A 22,278-nucleotide genomic window follows, 5' to 3' on the forward strand; every position below is an offset into this window, starting at 1 on the left:
TGTAAATATAAATGTACATGAGTAAAATAGTAGTAGTAGCAGCAGTAGCAGTAGCAGAAGAAGTAGGACTAGGAGTATCAGCGTTTGTAGTGTTTGTAGTATTAGTGGTAGTAGTAGTAGTATTGGTAGTAGTAGTAGAAGTAGCAACAGCAACAGCGATGTGGGATGTGGTAGCCTAGTGGTTAAGGTGTTGGGCTACCAATCGAAGATTGTAAGTTCGATTCCTACGTCCACCAAGCTGCTGCTGCTGGGCCCCTGAGCAAGGCCCTTAACCCTCAGTTGCATAAAAAAAGAGATAACATGTAAGTCACTCTGGATAAGGGCATCTGCTAAATGTCTCTTGGGTTAAGGAGGAAATCAACAAAGAATCTATGATGGAGGGACCGCTGTCTGATTCAGCAGATACAAAGAACAAATTACAACATCTTCTGAGAGGAGAAATGGAAATGCACCTCAAAGGTGTGTATGTATACTGTTTGTGTTGGTGAAGCTTAGAAGGATCAGATTCACCTTGTTGTACAATGTCAAGAACTGTATTGTATTGTGCTCAAGGATAAAGAATCAGTTAATACTGCTGATGTGTTACGATGAAGATGATGCTGCTGCTGCTGATGGATAATTAATAATGATAATGGTGATGATGTTGGTGATGGCAGAGGGCAGAACCAGTGTGGAGAGGAACCAAGAGAGGGTCAACCGCATAAAGCAGCTCAGAGAAGAACTGCGCAAAGAGGAGAAAACACAAATGGATTATCCCGAAGAACCACAAGAACAAGAATATGGTCCAGTAAGTGACTGGATTTAGAAATGTTACTTAAAAAAACACTGTTAATCAAGATTTTATTTTCACTAAGAAAGTAAGTAAGTGTTTTTTGTTCTTTGTCTAGCGGTGTCTAGACTCTTTCGATAAATGTTAAATAGACATCTCCTCACAGAAAACGTCACAGTATCCATGATTAAACTTCCTTTTTTTTTGCTAAATAAGACTGCACTTTATTGCTGCATTAATTAATAAAATGATATTATAGAAAAAATAACATTCAGTTGAGCTCATTAATATAAACCTTTGATTTTCCTTGTAGCTCGAACTACTGTAAGATCTGCTATTATACAACAGAATATCAATGAATACTTTTTGACCAATATGAATTTTAGAATTCAATAGTGCTGTGGTATAAACATACTTTTTTCTTTAATAATAGCAACACGTTTCAATAGATGTATGAACAAATGTGACAAAATTAATACGAAGCTCTAATTTACATTGACGTTGCACCAGCTGGACACATGGACAAAGGAGGAATACTCCAAACTGCAGGAGCGGATGAGGAAGATGAAAGAGGATCACGAGGGAGTGATACACGAGGAGCTACTGAAGATGGAAAGTGAACTGCAAGAAGAGCAGGTGGGAATATTTTCTCTACTGAAAAAAGTTCATGATTGCATTAACACTGTTCAGAAGCTTCACTCCACTTCACTCAGTTTTATCAACACTTAAAATAAATATTATAATCAGGGGTTAGATTGTATCACCATACAAATAGAGCTTATGCATATTTACACTACAGAGCTTATCTTGAAGTAGCAGATTCACTCATTCAAACATTTCATTCACTAACATGTAGCACCTCTAGTCTCAGGGCTTCACTGTCCTGCAGGATAAGGATGAACAATTTATATTCTAAATTAACACCACCTTATTGGTTTAACAGTAATAAAACATTTACGCATGCAGTTATCACATACCTTGTCTGTCGTTGTGCTGCATTGTTAAATGCATGCATGTTTCATTGGGTTAAAAGCTGAATTAAATTAAACAATGTGTAGTCAGATGGGCTGGAGGATGAAGTAACGTATCTGAGAAGAGAGAGGCAGATCCTGGTGCTGCAGATCGAGGCCCTCTGCAGAGAGAACCAGCAGGCTGAAGCAGACCTGGAGACTCTGTATAAACTCCACCAGCAGGAAATCCATTCTCTAAGAGAGGAGAGCCTACAAGTAAGAGAAGAGACTGATTCAAAATATATATGAGAGAGTATTAAAGGTCATATTCCATCAAGGTGACAGTTTTATTACCCCTGACAGCTGCAATGCAAGCTGGTATGACAGCTGTTATGACAGCTGTCATTAGTGATATGAAATTATTAAAGGTTAAAGGTCATACCTTTTGGTGTGGTAGATATGTCTTGACTCCAAGTCAACTCAAGACCTCCCACCACCACCCCTCTCTTTTCATATTGTTTTAACACCATCGTGCTTGGTTCCCATAGACAGGTGACAAGTAATTAAAACAAGGACATATGTTTTTGGCTTGTTCCCGTAGACAGGTGACAAGTAATTAAAACAAGGACTTATGTTTTTTTTTTTTAATCGGGTTTTATGACCCCTCAGAGGAAGCAGTGTTGTAAAACAAGGACTTATGTTTTTTAAAAATGGGTTTGTTTTAACCCCCATCAGAGGAAGCAGTTTTGTAAAACAAGGAAATATGTTTGATTGACTAGATAGAGATAGGTACTTAAAACTCGTGTTTGATCCGGGGGTGTTTTGCGATAGGTTACCCCTCCCCTCAGACCGGATAGTTTTCAAATCAAGATTATGACACCTCCGTTGTATTAGGAGCGTCTCTCAGTCTGATCGTTAGTCAATGGGGGGTGCCATCTATACCGTCACACACGCGCATCCTGACCAAACGCGCGTGAGAAGAAAGACGCGCACACACGCACCCTGAGCGGAAACGTGCACACGCGCAAACGCACATGAGCAAAAACCCTCACACACCCCCTGAGCGGACACGCCCACACACGTGTAGGTAAAAAGTGAGAATTTTCCAAAAATTTGGCTATGACTTCGCGTCTTTGGAATTCCCACAACGGAACAGAACATCTATGATCTTCTAAGCATTGAGAGCATGGCCTTTTCAATAGGTAAGAGCTTATTATTACCTTTATTGTAAATTTATAAGTATTAGAATGCTTATCGTTTGATATTACCATATATGAGATTTTCAATATTTAGAAGAGTGACTTATTATAACTAGTTTTAGTTGGGTTTATACGTAAAGTCTGTTTTAAATACAGAACAAGACCAGCCTATCTGACACAATTGTCTGTGAAAACGTATCAAACAAACGCGACCCTTCCAGGGTAATTTCATTCTGACTCTTTGATCTGTGTTTTTTTTTTTCTTCAGTCGATTGTTTTATCATATATTACATTATAATCTAAATGTTATATTTATTTATTTATTTATTTAATTGTTTATTAATTTTTGTACAGTTGTATTGAGATTATTTCTGACGACGTGTCTTCTACAACGCACGTGCTAGGCCTAAGAACGGGGGAACATCCGGAATCTATCCAAAAGTCGATAGCTGTAGTAACCCCACAGCTCAGACCAGTTTTACAAACTACGGGTAAGTTACACCATGAAAATATGTATGTTGTAAATCTTTCATTAACCTTATATGATAACTATTTAATTATTCATTATTTTGTATGTGTGACATATTCAGAAGACACCGGAACATCGTCTGACTACTCTGACTACGATAGTTCAGATTTTTTGGGTAAGGTCGTTAGCATTCTCTTTTCAATCAACCCTTAAGAGTGTAAAACAATCCTCCACACATTTTTCTGTAATCTGTATTCTATTTAGATACCGTCTACGAAGGAGTAAGAAACTACATTCAATCCGTTGAAGAAAATTTCAACATTGGAGATGTCGGTGCTAACGTAACCGGAGGTGGCTTTGAAGGACAAGAAAATTTCAACATTGTAGATGTCGGTGCTAACGTAACCGGAGGTGTCTTTGAAGGACAAGAAAATTTCAACATTGGAGATGTCGGTGCTAACGTAACCAGAGGCGTCTTTGAAGGACAAGAAAATTTCGACATTGGAGACACTCTTCAGGATTTTTTTCAGCCATTTCCGGCTTGAGCGACGTAATAATCTATGTAGGTTTGCGGGTTAACCCGGCCTCTCTCCATCATTTTATTTATTTATTTATTTTTTTTTTACAAATGGAAGGCATGTTTAGCTGGTTTGAAGTGTAGTTTAGCTATAAACTTCCCATAAGTAAAAGGTACGTGTTTGTTCTGATCCGACTTGACTTCGATTAAAATGTCTGTAATGTGGTTCTTGATGAGCGGCACGTAGTGTGGCTTATTGTAAGTAATATTGATGACTCGGTTGTTTTCACCCGTTATATGTACGGCTCTGAGTAATGGTGCAAAGCTGTCACCGACTCTTTGGTACTCGATAATGTCCGTATATACATACATTGTGTAAAATCCGGCGTGAATATCAGCGGAGTGCGGTGCTTCTGGGGCGAAATGCGTTATTGCATTATCCGAGGTCATGCCGAGCATATATGCTAATTTTCCGCTGGTTTTGAAGAAATACGGTTTTGAGGTGTCCATGTATTTTATTTTTCACAGGGTTATAGACTATAGTAATGCTGAGTTTGGATATTTGCATTACTTCATTGATTTCTTTAACTAGATCTTCAATACTTTTATAATATCCGTGATTTATCTTAAATGATACTCTGCTTACCCCTTTACCCTCCCTCCAACCAACGGAACACGCGGAGTCTTCCTCTGACAATGTATTCCAACTGTGAAAGCGAAACTTCCCAATTTCCTTTCAAATCAATGGGTTTGGCAAATTTAGTTGTATATTGAGATATTTTGTTATTAGGGTAAATGTCCTTCCACGCGTTGCTCGGAAGAGTCACATAGAATCCACACTCGTCCATGGTTATCAATTATAGTTAATCGGTATGATTGTGATGAGTCTTTTTAAACACTAAAGTTCAATGTTTACTACATCTTCAGCAAGCACAAAGGAATTAAATATTTCAGGCCAGCCCAACCATTTCACCAGACAGACCTTTTTCCGGTTTTGAATCTTTTCAGACAGGATTTTCTCCATTTTGAACGAACTGTCATTACCTATTATGATTTTTTGTAACTCAGGTATAATAGTCTCGTAATTTATATACAAGGGGGTCTCTAGGGATCCGCTCGGAAATTGAAAAATATTCATCTGTAAAATTTTGGTCGTTTCCTTTTTCAAACTGTCCTTTCGAACGGGCTATTCCAACAACGTCACCGGTTTTAAACTTGAATTTTATTTTCTTGGGTTTTAATGACTGTAACCCATAAAGAGTTTTAAATACTGTGAAAGAATTGGTTTTGGTGACCTCAGCAGGTTTCATTTTGATGCTGGAATGACGGTTGTGGTTATAAGCATGAACCATTTCCTGCACCCTGTCCGTGTATTTTCTCATGTTAAACGCTGTAAAATATCTCCACATCTTGGTCTTTAGTGTTTTGTTGAACCTTTCACATACTGCAGCTTTCTGATCAGTGCCCGTGGCAAAATGTATAATGTTGTGTTTTTTCATTAAGTTTTGAAAGGTTTGTTAAAAAATTCTTTCCCTTGATCAGTTTGTAATTTTTTTGGGACTCTACCTTCCCTTAGAATGGAATCAAAAGCTTTAGTCACTTCACCGCCGGTCTTGTTTCATAACACGCGCACCCAAGCGTACTTAGATAAAATATCTATACACGTTATCAAAAATTTTGCATCATTACTTTCCGCCAAAATAGCTCATGCCGACTAAATCAGCTTGCCATTGTTCATCTATGTTTTTCACAAAAACCTTGTTTCTTTCAAACTTTGTAGACACCGGTTGATGTAGAGTGTATGCATCTTGCTCAGCTAACCAGTTTTTTTTATCTCGTCATCATTAATTCTTTGTCCGAGTTTCTCAACTATAGCCCTTTTCAAACTCTCAACACCTCCGTACGAGCCGGGGTCAGACGGCGTGTAATACACATTCTTCAACAGCCGCTCATTCATTTTGAAGTATCAGAATGCCAATGATCAAAACAACGAATAGTTTTAGGATTTTATTTTAAAAAGACATCACGTGACTAGTGTTACAATTTTTATTTATTTATTTATTTCTGCCCCTCCTTGAACTACCACCTTATTGTGGTGAAGGGGTTTGCGTGCCTGAATGATCCTAGGAGCTATGTTGTCTGGGGCTTTCTGCCCCTGGTAGGGTCTCCCAAGGCAAACAGGTCCTAGGTGACAGGCCAGACAAAGAGCGGTTCAAAAACCCTTATGAAGAAAATTAAAACAAGGTCCGTGACGTCGCCCGGTATGGCGCAACCGGGGCCCCACCCTGGAGCTAGGCCCGGGATTGGGGCTCGCATGCGAGCGCCTGGTGGCCGGGTCTTACCCCACGGGGCCCGGCCAGGCTCAGCCCGAAGGAGCGACGTGGGGCCGATCTCCTGTGGGCCCACCACCTGCAGGAGAAACCGTAAGGGGCTGGTGCAATGTGGATTGGATGGCAGTCGAAGGCAGGAGCCTCGGCGACCCAATCTCCGGACACGGAATCTGACTCTAGGGACATGGAATGTCACCTCGCTGGGGGGGAAGGAGCCTGAGCTGGTGCGGGAGGTTGAGAGATACCGACTAGAGATAGTTGGGCTCGCCTCCACGCACAACTTGGGCTCTGGAACCCAACTCCTCGAGAGAGGCTGGACTCTCTACTACTCTGGAGTTGCCCACGGTGAGAGGCGGCAGGCTGGTGTGGGCTTGCTCATAGCCCCCCAGCTCAGCAGCCATGTGTTGGAGTTCACCCCGGTCGTTTCCCTGCGCCTTCGGGTCGGGGAGAGGTCTCTCACTGTTATTTGTGCTTATGGGCCAAATGGCAGTGTAGAGTACCCGACCTTCTTGGCGTCTCTGGGAGGGCTGCTAGAAAGTGCCCCTGATTGGGTACTCCGTCGTTCTACTGGGGGACTTCAACGCTCACGTGGGCAGCGACAGTGACACCTGGAGGGGCGTGATTGGGAGGAACGGCCCCCCCGAACTGAACCCGAGTGGTGTTCTGTTATTGGACTTCTGTGCTAATCACAGTTTGTCCATAACAAACACCATGTTCAAGCATAAGGGTGTCCATCAGTACACATGGCACCAGGACACCCTAGGTCGGAAGTCGATGATCGACTTTGTGGTTGTTTCATCTGACCTCCGGCCGTATGTCTTGGACACTCGGGTAAAGAGAGGGGCGGAGCTGTCAACTGATCACCACCTGGTGGAGAGTTGGGTCCGATGGCAGGGGAGGAAGTTGGACAGACTTGGCAGACCCAAACGTACTGTGAGGGTCCGCTGGGAACGTTTGGCAGAGTCTCCTGTCAGAGAGATCTTCAACTCTCACCTCCGGCAGAGCTTCAACCAGATCCCGAGGGAGGTTGGAGACATTGAGTCCGAGTGGACCATGTTCTCCACCTCCATTGTTGATGCAGCCGCACGGAGCTGTGGCCGCAAGGTCTCCGGTGCCTGTCGTGGCGGCAATCCCCGAACCCGGTGGTGGACCCCGGAAGTAAGGGATGCCGTCAAGCTGAAGGAGGAGTCCTATCGAGCCTGGTTGGCTCGGGGGACTCCGAAGGCAGCTGATAGTTACCGGAGGGCCAAGCGAGCTTCAGCCCGGGTGGTTGCAGAGGCAAAAACTCGGGTCTGGGAGGGGTTCGGTGAGGCCATGGAGAAGGACTATCGGTTGGCCTCGAAGAAATTCTGGCAAACCGTCCCGCGTCTCAGGAGGGGGAAGCAGTGCCCTGCTCACACTGTTTACAGTGGGAGTGCGAATCTGCTGACTTCGACTGGTGACATCCTCGGACGGTGGAAGGAGTACTTCGAGGATCTCCTCAACCCCACCAACATGTCTTCCATTGAGGAAGCAGAGGCGGAGGGCTCGGTTGTGGACTCGTCGATCCCCCAAGCTGAGGTCACTGAGGTAGTTGCGAAGCTCCTCAGTGGCAAGGCACCGGGGGTGGATGAGATCCGCCCTGAGTACCTTAAGTCTCTGGATGTTGTGGGGCTGTCTTGGCTGACACGCCTCTGCAACATCGCGTGGCGGTTGGGGACAGTGCCTCTGGACTGGCAGACTGGGGTGGTGGTCCCTCTGTTTAAGAAGGGGGACCGGAGGGTGTGTTCCAACTATAGGGGGATCACACTCCTCAGCCTCCCCGGAAAAGTCTATGCCAGGATACTGGAGAGGAGAATTCGGCCGATAGTCGAACCTTGGATTCAGGAGGAACAATGCGGGTTTCGTCCTGGTCGTGGAACACTGGACCATCTCTATACCCTCACCAGGTTGCTGGAGGGTTCATGGGAGTTTGCCCAACCAGTCCACATGTGTTTTGTGGATCTGGAGAAGGCATTTGACTGTGTCCCTCGTGATGACCTGTGGGGGGTGCTCTGGGAGTATGGGGTCCGGGGCCCTCTGTTAAGGGCTGTCCGGTACCTATATGACCGGAGCAGGAGTTTGGTTCGCATTGCCGGGTGTAAGTCAGACTTGTTCCCGGTGCATGTTGGACTCCGGCAGGGCTGCCCTTTGTCACCGGTCCTGTTCATTATTTATATGGACAGGATTTCGAGGCGCAGTCGGGGGCCGGAGGGAGTCAGGTTTGGGGACAACAGGATTTCGTCTCTGCTTTTTGCAGATGATGTTGTCCTGTTGGCTTCTTCAAATCAGGACCTTCAGCATGCACTGGGACGGTTTGCAGCCGAGTGTGAAGCGGCGGGGATGAGAATCAGCACCTCCAAGTCCGAGGCCATGGTTCTCAGCCGGAAAAGGGTGGCTTGCCCTCTTCAGGTTGGTGGAGAGTTCCTGCCTCAAGTGGAGGAGTTTAAGTATCTTGGGGTCCTGTTCACAAGCGAGGGAAGGATGGAGCGGGAGATCGACAGGCGGATCGGTGTATCTTCTGCAGTGATGCGGTCGATATACCGATCTGTTGTGGTGAAGAAAGAGCTGAGCCGCAAGGCGAAGCTCTCTATTTACCAGTCGATCTACGTTCCTACCCTCACCTATGGTCATGAGCTTTGGGTCATGACCGAAAGGACAAGATCCCGGATACAGGCGGCCGAAATGAGTTTCCTCCGCAGGGTGGCTGGGCTCAGTCACTCGGGAGGAGCTCAGAGTAGAGCCGCTGCTCCTCCACATTGAGAGGGGTCAGCTGAGGTGGCTCGGGCATCTGTTTCGGATGCCTCCTGGACGCCTCCCTGGGGAGGTGTTCCGGGCATGTCCAACCGGGAGGAGGCCCCGGGGAAGACCTAGGACACGCTGGAGGGAATACACCTCGGTCATCCCCCGGGAGAGCTGGAGGAAGTGTCTGGGGAGAGGGAAGTCTGGGCATCCCTGCTTAGACTGCTGCCCCCGCGACCCAGCCCCGGATAAGCGGTAGAAAATGGATGGATGGATGGATGAAATATTTATTTCTGCATCAAAATCAACGTGTAATATTTTAGTAATATCAACAATCTTTTCTGAGCAGTTTTTAAAAAAAAAGAAAACAAACAAACAAAAACACACACGTTCTTTTTTTTTAAATGGGGTTTTATGACCCCTCAGAGGAAGCAGTGTTGTAAAACAAGGACTTATGTTTTTTAAAAATGGGTTTGTTTTAACCCCCATCAGAGGAAGCAGTATTGTATAACAAGGAAATATGTTTGATTGACTAGATAGAGATAAATACTTAAAACTCGTGTTTGATCCGGGGGTGTTTTGCGATAGGTTACCCCTCCCCTCAGACCGGATGGTTTTCAAATCAAGATTATGCCACCTCCGTTGTGTTAGGAGCGTCTCTCAGTCAGATCGTTAGTCAATGGGGGGTGCTAACTATACCGTCACGCACGCGCATCCTGACCAAACGCGCGCGAGAAGACGCGCACACGCGCACCCTCAGCGGAAACTTGCACACGCGCAAACGCGCGTGAGAAAAAAGAAAAAAGAAAGGAACACACGCCCCCCCCCCCCTCGAATTTAGTCTTCAAATACCATAGCGCCCCCCTCCGCGTATAACAGGTGTGATTCATTGAACATAGCTATGGCTGTTTGTCCCGATGCACCAAAGAAAATGCGAAAACATACCGAGTCAAGTTTTGCAGAGATTTTAGAGCGTGAATGTAGTGAGTATTGGGCAATGTCAAACGCATGTACAGCCGGCTTTCACTTTAATGCTGAATCAAACAACATAACGCTTTTCAAGTTGTCTGTACCTGATCACTGGAGCAAAGCTACCGAGGCCGTAACTTTTGATCGGAGTGAATGGAGCACATTTCATAAATGGTGTAAGGATTTTGACTACATTGTTCGAGAGGATTTTTCAACAGAGGTCTACGAGCATAAATGGTGGAGCGATTGTTTAACTCATCACCAAATATACTGCAGTGAAGCAAGAAATCTTTCAAAGGATGAGCTATCACTATGTATCAACAACGATTTTCGGTGACTTCATGTCTGCTAAAAAAAGAGAAATACGAAGTGAGGTTTGATCTAATCAGCTGGCACGATCTACAACGCTACTTTAATCAAATCGATTATTTATTGCGGAAAAAAGCTGAAGTCGATGACGGAGTAAGAGTACAATTAAACTTTGATGAGGAGTGACTCCGCCTTCCCCACCCCTTCTGCCTTCCCCTTCCCTCCACCTTCTTCCGGTACCTGTACCACCCACATCACGCCCCGCTAAAAAAAGTGTTTTAAAAACGACTGCATTTGTGTACGATGTATTGTTCAAACACAAATGCTGTTTGAACAACGACGAGTGAAAATGTCTCAGGAAATCTTACCCCACTTTTACAACTCACTCGCAACCTTGGATAAAGATGATGATGAAACGTGTTCCAGTTCTAAAGACGAAGAAAATACAGGTGAATCACTCGGAAATAGAAATCTGACCTTTCAGCATTTAAATGGTGATGAAACCGACGGCTGTCTTTCCACCGCCGCTTTAGTGGTCATCCGAGGTGTCATGGCTACGCTTTTGGACCGGATTATTTATGAAGATTTGAGAGATAACTGTCATGGATGTGCCATAGATCACCCGAGTCAACTCCAACACGCTTGTTTGTTTGAGCCTGAAGCCTACTATCTGCACATGAATGCCTTGAGATTGCTGAAAAAATTGTTTAAACCTTGGCTGAAATACACTCTGGTAAAGGCTCTGAAATTGTGTGGAATAAAAAACACACCCCATCCCTGGAAAAAATTCTAGGCATCGCTGAAGCCATCATATGCGACTGGCGGGATGAGCCTAAGATCAAAAGTGTTTTAAGTGAAGCTAAAGGCAAAACCATAGAAATTTGCAGCGACAAAGTGTATGAAGACGTTGTGGATTACTGGGACTTTCACTCAGCTCTGGAGCCGCCCGAACCGTCACACACATGGGAGACTTCAAAGAGCGCCACGTCTATTCTGTCTCCGAGAAAGATCTGAAGCCTGAGTTCGCCTCTACTCTAATCCTCTTCCTTGTTATAAAGAATGTGTTTATCCACTAGAAAAACTCATGAACATCGTATTATGTATCTTAACCCATATATCTGACGTGTGTGTGTGTGGTTTTTTTGTTTGTTTGTTTTCTTTTTTAAAAAACTGCTCAGAAAAGATTGTTGATATTACTAAAATATTACACAGTTGATTTTGATGCAGAAATAAATAAATAAATAAAAATTGTAACACTAGTCACGTGATGTCTTTTTAAAATAAAATCCTAAAACTATTCGTTGTTTTGATCATTGGCATTCTGATACTTCAAAATGAATGAGCGGCTGTTGAAGAATGTGTATTACACGCCGTCTGACCCCGGCTCGTACGGAGGTGTTGAGAGTTTGCAAAGGGCTATAGTTGAGAAACTCGGACAAAGAATTAATGATGACGAGATAAAAAAAACTGGTTAGCTGAGCAAGATGCATACACTCTTCATAAACCGGTGTCTACAAAGTTTAAAAGAAACAAGGTTTTTGTGAAAAACATAGATGAACAATGGCAAGCTGATTTAGTCGGCATGAGCAATTTGGCGGAAAGTAATGATGCAAAAATTTTGATAATGTGTATAGATATTTTATCTAAGTACGCTTGGGTGCGCGTGTTACGAAACAAGACCGGCGGTGAAGTGACTAAAGCTTTTGATTCCATTCTAAGGGAAGGTAGAGTCCCAAAAAAATTACAAACTGATCAAGGGAAAGAATTTTTTAACAAAACCTTTCAAAACTTAATGAAAAAACACAACATTATACATTTTGCCACGGGCACCGATCAGAAAGCTGCAGTATGTGAAAGGTTCAACAAAACACTAAAGACCAAGATGTGGAGATATTTTACAGCGTTTAACATGAGAAAATACACGGACAGGGTGCAGGAAATGGTTCATGCTTATAACCACAACCGTCATTCCAGCATCAAAATGAAACCTGCTGAGGTCACCAAAACCAATTCTTTCACAGTATTTAAAACTCTTTATGGGTTACAGTCATTAAAACCCAAGAAAATAAAATTCAAGTTTAAAACCGGTGACGTTGTTAGAATAGCCCGTTCGAAAGGACAGTTTGAAAAAGGAAACGACCAAAATTTTACAGATGTATATTTTTAAATTTCCGAGCAGATCCCTAGAGACCCCCTTGTATATAAATTACGAGACTATGATGGTGAAAAAATTGAGGGAACGTTTTACGAACCTGAGTTACAAAAAATCATAATAGGTAATGACAGATCGTTCAAAATAGAGAAAATCCTGTCTGAAAAGATTCAAAACAGGAAAAAGGTCTGTCTGGTGAAATGGTTGGGCTGGCCTGAAAAATTTAATTCCTGGGTGCTTGCTGAAGATGTAGTAAACATTGAACTTTAGTGTTTAAAAAGACTCATCACAATCATAGCGATCAACTATAATTGATAACCATGGACGAGTGTGCATTCTATGTGACTCTTCCGAGCAACGCGTGGAAGGACATTTACCCTAATAACAAAATATCTCAATATACAACTAAATTTGCCAAACCCATTGATTTGAAAGGAAATTGGGAAGTTTCGCTTTCAGAAGTTCAATATGTGCACAGTTGGAATACATTGTCAGAGGAAGACTCCGCGTGTTCCGTTGGTTGGAGGGAGGGTAAAGGGGTAAGCAGAGTATCATTTAAGATAAATCACGGATATTATAAAAGTATTGAAGATCTAGTTAAAGAAATCAATGAAGTAATGCAAATATCCAAACTCAGCATTACTATAGTCTATAACCCTGTGAAAAATAAAATACATGGACACCTCAAAACCGTATTTCTTCAAAACCAGCGGAAAATTAGCATATATGCTCGGCATGACCCCGTATAATGCAATAACGCACCTCGTCCCAGAAGCACCGCATCCCGCTGATATTCACGCCGGATTTTACACAATGTATGTATATACGGACATTATCGAGTACCAAAGAGTCGGTGACAGCTTTGCACCATTACTCAGAGCCGTACATATAACGGGTGAAAACAACTGAGTCATCAATATTACTTACAATAAGCCACACTACGTGCCGCTCATCAAGAACCACATTACAGACATTTTAATCGAAGTCAAGTCGGATCAGAACAAACACGTACCTTTTACTTACGGGAAGTTTATAGCTAAACTACACTTCAGACCAGCTAAAACATGCCTTCCATTTGTAAAAAATAAATAAATAAATAAAATGATAGAGAGAGGCCGGGTTAACCCGCAAACCTACATAGATTATTACGTCGCTCAAGCCGGAAATGGCTGAAAAAAATCCTTAAGAGTGTCTCCAATGTTGAAATTTTCTTGTCCTTCAAAGACACCTCCGGTTACGTTAGCACCGACATCTCCAATGTTGAAATTTTCTTGTCCTTCAAAGCCACCTCCGGTTACGTTAGCACCGACATCTCCAATGTTGAAATTTTCTTCAACGGATTGAATGTAGTTTCTTACTCCTTCGTAGACGGTATCTAAATAGAATACAGATTACAGAAAAATGTGTGGAGGATTGTTTTACACTCTTAAGGGTTGATTAAAAAGAGAATGCTAACGACCTTACCCAAAAAATCTGAACTATCGTAGTCAGAGTAGTCAGACGATGTTCCGGTGTCTTCTGAATATGTCACACATACAAAATAATGAATAATTAAATAATTATCATATAAGGTTAATGAAAGATTTACAACATACATATTTTCATGGTGTAACTTACCCGTAGTTTGTAAAACTGGTCTGAGCTGTGGGGTTACTACAGCTATCGACTTTTGGATAGATCCCGGATGTTCCCCCGTTCTTAGGCCTAGCACGTGCGTTGTAGAAGACTCGTCGTCTTCTACAATGTCTAAAAATGAATAAACAATGAATTAAATAAATAAAGAAATATAACATTTAGATTATAATGCAATATATGATAAAACAATCGACTGAAGAAAAAAAAACACAGATCTAAGAGTCAGAATGAAATTACCCTGGAAGGGTCGCGTTTGTTTGATACGTTTTCACAGACAATTGTGTCAGATAGGCTGGTCTTGTTCTGTATTTAAAACAGACTTTACGTATAAACCCAACTAAAACTAGTTATAATAAGTCACTCTTCTAAATATTGAAAATCTCATATATGGTAATATCAAACGATAAGCATTCTAATACTTATAAATTTACAATAAAGGTAATAATAAGCTCTTACCTATTGAAAAGGCCATGCTCTCAATGCTTAGAAGATCGTAGATGTTCTGTTCCGTTGTGGGAATTCCAAAGACGCGAAGTCATAGCCAAATTTTGGGAAAATTCTCACTTTTTACCTACACGTGTGTGGGCGTGTCCGCTCAGGGGGTGTGTGAGGGTTTTTGCTCATGCGCGTTTGCACGTTTCCGCTCAGGGTGCGCGTGTGCGCGTCTTTCTTCTCGCGCGCGTTTGGTCAGGATGCGCGTGTGTGACGGTATAGATAGCACCCCCCATTGACTAACGATCAGACTGAGGGGTCATAAAACCCCATTTAAAAAAAAAAAAACATAGGTCCTTGTTTTAATTACTTGTCACCTGTCTATGGGAACCAAGCACAATGGTGTTAAAACAATATGAAAAGAGAGGGGTGGTGGTGGGAGGTCTTGACCTGACTTGGAGTCAAGACATATCTACCACACCAAAAGGTATGACCTTTAACCTTTAATAATTTCATATCACTAATGACAGCTGTCATAACAGCTGGCATTGCAGCTGGCATTGCAGCTGTCAGGGGTAATAAAACTGTCACCTTGATGGAATATGACCTTTAATACTCTCTTTTAAATATAGATTACATTTCTCAACAAAATGTATATTTGTTGATTATAAATTCTTAATGACTCTATACTAAAGCCTTGATATTATAACGAAATGCATAAAAATGCTGAAATAACAAACGTAAAGCTCAGTTGATGTTTTATTTAGGTGTTTCGGACATTTCGTCAGGTGCTGGAGGAGCAGAAGCGTCTATCAGAAGGCAGGTACAGGTCTCTGCTGCTGGAAGCCATTCAGGACGCCGTGTATCTGTCCTCCCAAAACCAGCGGCTTCAGACAGACAACATGCAACTCCTCAAAGGTGACTGTGCTCCTCTCAGAGATCTTCTAGTCTGCTGACATTGGAAATGCTAGCACTGATGAGCAGGAAGAAAATTTAAAATAAATAATGAACTTTTGTTTTTTTATTAAAAGAATAAAAAGGCATTTAGATGATGAAATGTGACAAAACATTTAATACTGAGGTGACAAATTTTGTTTTCTTCTAATAAATACCAAAACTGCTTCTGGAGATTTATGCACAAACCCTGATGTGCTTAAAGTAGCCATGTCTGCTTTGGGGTCTGTGCTAATTGAAAAAGAACAAACATTTATTTAAATTGGCAAGATGTTGTTTTGAGATCATTTTCAATGAGCGGAAAGATTGTTTCAGCTAAACTGTAATGAAATACTGAGGTATGGACGACTGTTCCACAACATTACTATAACATAACTATAATGTAACTTTAAGCACATTACAGTTACTATAACAGAGAAAACATTAAATGTGACTGTAACCAAAGGAAAAAAAAACAATACCAAATAAACAATAACTGTAACTATACTGCATGTGAATAAACATTAAATATAAATATTACTGAAACATTCCTCTTCTTCTATTGTCAGCTTTTTCCGTTAGGGGTCTGCACAGAGAATCATATTTCCACCTAACTCTATACTCAGCATTCTCTACAGTACTTTCACACCAATAACCTTCATGTCCTCATTTAACACATCAGTATATCTCCTCTTTGTCCTTCCTCTTGACCTCTTACCTGGCAGCTCCATCTCCAACATCCATCTATCAATATAACCATCTCCCTCCTCTGTACATGACCAAACCATCTCAATCTGTCCTCTCTGTCCTTGTCCTCAAAGCAGCCAACCTGAGCTATCCCTCTGATGTGCTCGTCCCTAACCCTGTCCATCCTCATCACTCCTAAAGAAAACCTCAATAACCTCATCTCTGCTACCTCCATCTCTGCCTCATGTCTTTTCCTCACTACTAGTCAGCAGAGCTGATCTCACTACTGTCTTGCACACCTTTCCTTTGATTTTTGCTGACACACTTTTATCACATTTTTGACCCACTCCTACCCGCCTGTACTCGCTTCTTCACCTCTTTTCCACACTCCCAGTCACACTGGACAGATGACACCAAATACATAAACTCCTGCACCTTCTTGACCTCAGCCCCCTGTAACCTGTTCTACTTCCTTCCTTCTTGTTCATACAGATGTACGAATTTCATTTCTTATATTAAACATACCTAAATAAGAGAATAAACATTTATTAAATTTAATATAACATCAAATGTAACTATAAGTGAATATAAATTTTTTAAAATAAGTATATGTTGGCTGTTTTTTTGTGGGTTTTTTTTGCTAATCAACTTTAGGCATCACACTACTCTGTTGGCAATATTCATTACTTCTATATCCACATTTATATTCCTTTAATACAGCATATTTGTGATATTGCATATGCTTTAATATAATCTTCTTACCAAATCATACAAGGTTGATATAAGAACAACAGTGACCTAATGCACAACAGTGGTCTTTAAGGTCGAGTTTAAAACAATTTAAATATTCCTGGTCCCCTAAGTAAAGACTTCACAGCATCCCCTCAGTGACAACAGCTTGTATCCTGTATGCACCTTTTAAACTGATTTGATTTTCCTCTTTCCGTAGCTTCGGCGGAGCTGAAGACGAAGGTGTCTGAGAAAACCAAGCTGCAGGAAGGAACAAGTCACTCAGAGTTACACGCTGGTTACAAATCCAACACCTGAAGAGGAAATGTTTTTGGTCACATGAAGTACACAGTAGCAACACTACATTAGTAATGAAAACTTTTAACGTAGTCAAACACGTGTTAACACAAGCCATGACGTGTGTTTATAATATTTATTTCCATAATTTCATTCATAAATACTTTGTCTGTGCATTTGCACTGCATAGCATAAAACAATCTTGAACAAACAGACGACAAAAAAAAAAAAAAACTGACATTCAACTTAAAGGAGATAAACATTTTTTATCACACAAACCAAATCCAGTCAAATCCTGTATCTAAATAAATTCACAACTTCTATTTAAAATATATATGAAGAAACCAATCGATGAAGTAACATCTAAGCATCAAAAAATAAAAAGAAACAAAACATACACAATCCCATCATGTCGGGCTGCACAATGAAGTCTGAAATGAATCTGAAAATCAGATAATTTATGTGGTTTTAGTTATACTCCTTGGTAGATGTACAAAAACGATCCAAAAAGCAATGTAATTTGGTGTTACGAGTAGGAGAGGGTCAAGTCCGTGATCAATTTTGTGAAATTGCATTTTTCACAGGTTGCATCTTTTTTTGAACACTTTGTAGAAGGTTATTACAATTACAGCTGATCTTCCAATATCGAATATATAAAATGATCAAATACTTTGCCCCCATGGATGATACACAGATATCATGTTACAAGCTTTGGCAAAAATGTCCAATTAGGGGTCTATGTGTGTGTGTGTGTGTGTGTGTGTGTGTGTGTGTAATTTTCTGTTTCATTTAATCATATGTATTGGTCTTAGTTTATAGTGTTTATTTAGTCTCTTTATCATCTCTCTCTCTCTCTCTCTATGAGACAATGTCTAAAATAAATCAGTGTAAGTCATAAGCAGAATTTATCTTTGTTAAATTTAAAAACAAAACATAAGAAATTGAAATCCTGAGTAACCTACAGCTAAGTGTGCAGCCCAACTCCTTTACATTTATTTACCTGTAATAAAAGTACACAGCCACTGCGATCAGCAGCAAAGGCAGGAAAAAGAAAGGTGTGAGCTGCAATCCCAGCAGCCACCAGGAGAGCACGCTGTTCACCAGCATGGCTGAGGAGATGATGAAAAGTCGCGTGATTCCAGTTCCATGTTTCATTATTACACTCATCAGCAGGCCGTTAGCTGCCTGTCCTGCTATGATGACCCACACCAGTGCAGAATATCCATCTAGAAATGTCTGCTCTGTTCCAGTGCTGTAGAAATGCGACATCAGGTTGATCCCCACTCCGAATATATAGAGGAACAGATTCTGCAGGCTTAGGGGCAGACGTTGGCTTTTTAACACTTTCTCTGTGTAGACTGCAGCGAGTCCGGACACAAAGCAGTAAAGGAGGATGAGCAGCAGTCCCCAGGCTGTGATGTGAAGCCCGTCTCTTGCGTTCTCCACCCTCTTATCTGGGATCTCCCAGTCCAAGCTGGAGTAGCTATGAAGTGCCCCGGCCACCATGAGTAACGCCATGGCCGCCCACTGAGCTCGCCTCAGTCTCTTCCGCAGGCAGGACGTGTATAGAAGAGCAGTGGAAGCGATCTTCAAGTTGCTGAGAACCTGAAAAGAACTGGGGTCCATGTAGGCCTGCATAAACACCACCAGGTTGTTATTGAATGCATAAAGCAGAGCAGGGAGAGCGTACGGAACCACTGCTGTCCAGGATACAGAAACCTTTATGGTGTGGATGTCCCCTGAAGCAAACAGAGCACTGAGGGAGATCAGCAGCTTGCAGAGTTCAATAAGAACAACACAGGATGAAGGGCTGAAGGGAACACGGCCATCCGATTTAGTGAGAGCAATAAGAGGAGCGTGAGAGCCATAAATGAAGACTGAGACAATCAAGAGAAAGAGCCAACGAGAGCCACTGAGCCACCGCTTTGTGTGTGGAGGTTGTATATCACTAGAACCAACATTCTTAATGATGATCATTTTCTACATGAAGTCTAAATTTCAGCCCTGTATTTTACATTTGAACAGATTATAACGCACAATAACAGCTGGACCGGATTAAACCTTTAAGGCAAGCAGAGAGCTTTCATGAAAAAAATTATAAATCAACTAAAACCCTTCTTAGTGCACTATAAAAACAAACAAGCGCCAGTTCAGCTAGTCCTCAGTTTCCATTTTCTCTTCCGTGATGTGTCCAGACAGCTATGGATCTCAAATATTAATGTACAGTAAATTACACCACAAGTCCACTTTCGTTTCTTTGTGATTCAAGCTTCTTTACTGTGTAGTTCTCTCTTTCCCCTCTGTTTCCCCGTGTTAATTACTAGGACCTTTTTTCAAAGAGTTCAGATAGTCCTTTATGGTTTGCTCAATGTTTGGCACCTGATAGGTCTGTGCTGCGTAGATGCCCGTAAGGGTTCCCAGAGCGACCCCCAAGATGGCTGAAGCACGTAGTTTGGACACCACATATCCAGCCAGGAAGCCCTTGAGGAAGGGAGAGGCTAAAAGTGAGCCACCCTGCAGGAGACAGAAAGCACAAGCTGAAACCTTACAGAGCAGTAGGTGACCGCTAGCTCAGTGGTTAAAGTGTTGGATTACTGACTGAAAGGTTGAGTTCAAATACCAAAAAACAATCCTGAGTCCTGAAATCTCTTTTCTCTGGGTTTTCTTGTCAAATCACACTTCCCCTGTACAAGGTTGTGACACCTAGAAGACTAGAGTGTTTTTTTTTTGGGTTTTTTTTTTACTTAGACCAGTGCAACATGATGAACAACATGATAATCCCTCATTTGCTCTTTTTCATGATACTGGTGGAGAGACAGGACTATGGCCTCTGAGGAAGGGGACGGACTCTTTCATTATAAATTAAAGTTGATCAGTAAGAGGAACTGAATTGTTATGATGCTTCACTCTGAATAGACAAATTGAGCACAAATCACACCAGCAAATTAAACACCTTTACAATATAACAAAGTTACAAGTTCATTAATCCAATAATTTGTTATTATAGGCGTAGTGATAAACTCCTCACTATTTGATTAAATTTTCTATATATTTGACAAAAATGTAATTTAACATACAGTATATTATACATAAAAAGCACTACAGGATCATAAAAATAAATATTTGATTTTTCTACCAGGAATTTAGGTTGTATAAATAAAATGTAGAGAAAATGATTAACTAAAACATAATGCTATGTAGCAGAATTAAAGCCCCCAAAAACGCTGGTGTTGTGATTGTGTGGTTTGTGAAGACTGGGACCCCTGGTGTCCAAACAGTGTAACTGCACATCAGTTATAATTAACAGAATGCAGATTTCCACAATGTGAACCGTCATATGATGCACGATGTGACGTTTTGTCTCCTCGTTACACCCCTATTTGCTGTCCAATTGTAAATAACGACTGAGCTGATTGAGAATCAGTGTCAGGTAAAACAGGAACAGATACAGATGCTGCTATAAACCACTGTAAGATATTAAATATTAGGTCAGGATTGTGGCAGTACCTGTGGTATCCCAGCCTGCACTTCGTCCTCCACTCTTTTCTGAATATCTTCTAGTTGATCTTTGAGCTCTGCCAGATCCTTCAGCTGACTCAGGGGATCCTGCACAGCAACAACCCAAAACACAGTGAATTCCTGCATGACAATGTCAATAATTCATTCAGTCTCCGGCTGCAGCTTCGTAGCCTGTTCAAGCTTATTTAATATCTATTGGCTCAGTCTAACTGATATGCCTCGTTAAAAACGCCTCACTTCGCTACATAACTATTTGCATTAAAAACAACCACAAAACCCAGACTAAAACACAATAAAACACAATACTATCCCATTAAATACCACAGATACAACTGTGTCTGATTTGTAACTGTGGATTAAATTATGTAACTTGCCTTTGTGATTTGTTGTGTTTTATTCTATCAAATTTTAAATATTATGTTGCAGATATTAAATATTTGTGGTACATATTGTGCTTATTTGAATCTGTAAAAATCAGGAGAAAAAACTTTGAGCTGTGCCAGATAAAAAGACATTTCTGTCAATATTTTTAATCTTTACTTAAAAAACACACACACATTTTAACAAATGTATAGCTTACCTTTGCTTTCTGTAAAGATCATGTTATGTTTAAAGGCAGCAGCAGCAGAAATTGTTTGTTTAAACATAACTAAAACCATTAGTCGACTGCATTTATATTTACGCCATTTATCAGACACCCTTACCCAGAGTCACTTGCATTTTTATACAACTGAGCAATTGAGGGTTAAGGGCCTTGATCAGGGCCCAGCAGTGGCAGCTTTGTGGAGCTGGGAGTCTAACTCATGACCTTCTGATCAGTAGTCCAAAAGCTTAAGCACTGAGCTACCACATCCCTCATATTATTATTATTATTATTATTATTATTATTATTATTATTATTATTAACAACAATAAAATCATAACTACAATTATTATAATACATAAAAACAATAAATAAAAAAGAATAACTTCTAATAATAATAAATAATAACATCTAATAATAAATAATTACACCTAATAATAATAAATAACAAAAATAAAGAAATAAATAAAAATAAATAATAACTAGTAGCTTTTTAGTGAAAACAAAATTCGTACTCGTTAATATCCAAATGCATTAATAAATAAGTAGTTTTACCAAAACCAGAATTTATAAATTTATGAACAGAATCCCAAAGCAGTTCACAGGCTACAAGCTAGCATAACATAGCATAGCAGGTATTTTACCTTAGAGGAATTTAAATAAAAGATTATCTTACATATGATTGTTATTTCTAATAACTTTACCGTCACTGTTACAGATTAGAACACTTTCACCTGCGAACCCAACGCATTATTATGTGTAGGTTCACTGTAAAGTCACAGCTCACTCACCTTGCCTTTCGCCATAATTCCTCCTCTCGTGAATCTCGTACGATGACGTCTGTGTTCGACTCATCTGGCCTGGGAAAAATATCCATGATCGCTCAATTGTTTCTGCCTGACCAGAGCTATGTCTTTACGTATCCTATATTTCTTACATATTTATTTGTGACCTTTTTTTTTATTTTGCGTATAATTATTAAAACGTCTGCAAAATGTATTTATTTGAAAAAATAAATGAAAAAAATGCGTCTCCAGTT

The 22,278-nt window shown here is 41.0% G+C and overlaps 2 protein-coding genes and 1 long non-coding RNA gene across 3 annotated transcripts; all 3 read right to left on the reverse strand.

Annotated features, from left to right (window-relative positions):
* Positions 1 to 11,487: 11,487 nt before the first annotated feature.
* On the reverse strand, positions 11,488 to 13,945 carry LOC125145740. Its single transcript, XR_007144175.1, has 2 exons — positions 13,889 to 13,945; positions 11,488 to 13,799 (listed from the first exon to the last, which is right to left on the reverse strand). It is a non-coding gene; the product is annotated as an uncharacterized LOC125145740 (long non-coding RNA).
* Positions 13,946 to 17,259: 3,314 nt separating this feature from the next.
* Positions 17,260 to 19,114, reverse strand: slc35a4 (solute carrier family 35 member A4). Its single transcript, XM_047819284.1, has one exon. The coding sequence runs from the start codon at positions 19,112 to 19,114 to the stop codon at positions 18,134 to 18,136; it is 981 nt and encodes a 326-aa protein (XP_047675240.1). The 3' UTR covers positions 17,260 to 18,133.
* On the reverse strand, positions 19,073 to 22,201 carry LOC113654846 (SLC35A4 upstream open reading frame protein). The gene is made up of 3 exons (XM_027165112.2): positions 22,031 to 22,201; positions 20,645 to 20,743; positions 19,073 to 19,651 (listed from the first exon to the last, which is right to left on the reverse strand). Exons 1-3 carry the CDS (start codon positions 22,043 to 22,045, stop codon positions 19,451 to 19,453), a joined length of 315 nt encoding a protein of 104 aa, XP_027020913.2. The 5' UTR covers positions 22,046 to 22,201; the 3' UTR covers positions 19,073 to 19,450.
* Positions 22,202 to 22,278: the final 77 nt, after the last annotated feature.

This window comes from Tachysurus fulvidraco, chromosome 10, assembly GCF_022655615.1.
Source record: "Tachysurus fulvidraco isolate hzauxx_2018 chromosome 10, HZAU_PFXX_2.0, whole genome shotgun sequence".
Classification (NCBI taxonomy): Eukaryota; Metazoa; Chordata; class Actinopteri; order Siluriformes; family Bagridae; genus Tachysurus; species Tachysurus fulvidraco.

Coding starts and splice junctions, on each gene's coding strand:
- LOC113654846 (XM_027165112.2), bottom strand. Junction 19,652..20,644: donor TGCAGGCTGGGATACCACAG/GTACTGCCACAA, acceptor TGTCTCCTGCAG/GGTGGCTCACTTTTAGCCTC.
- slc35a4 (XM_047819284.1), bottom strand. CDS start 19,114: ATGATCATCATTAAGAATGTTGGTTCTAGTGATATACAACCTCCACAC.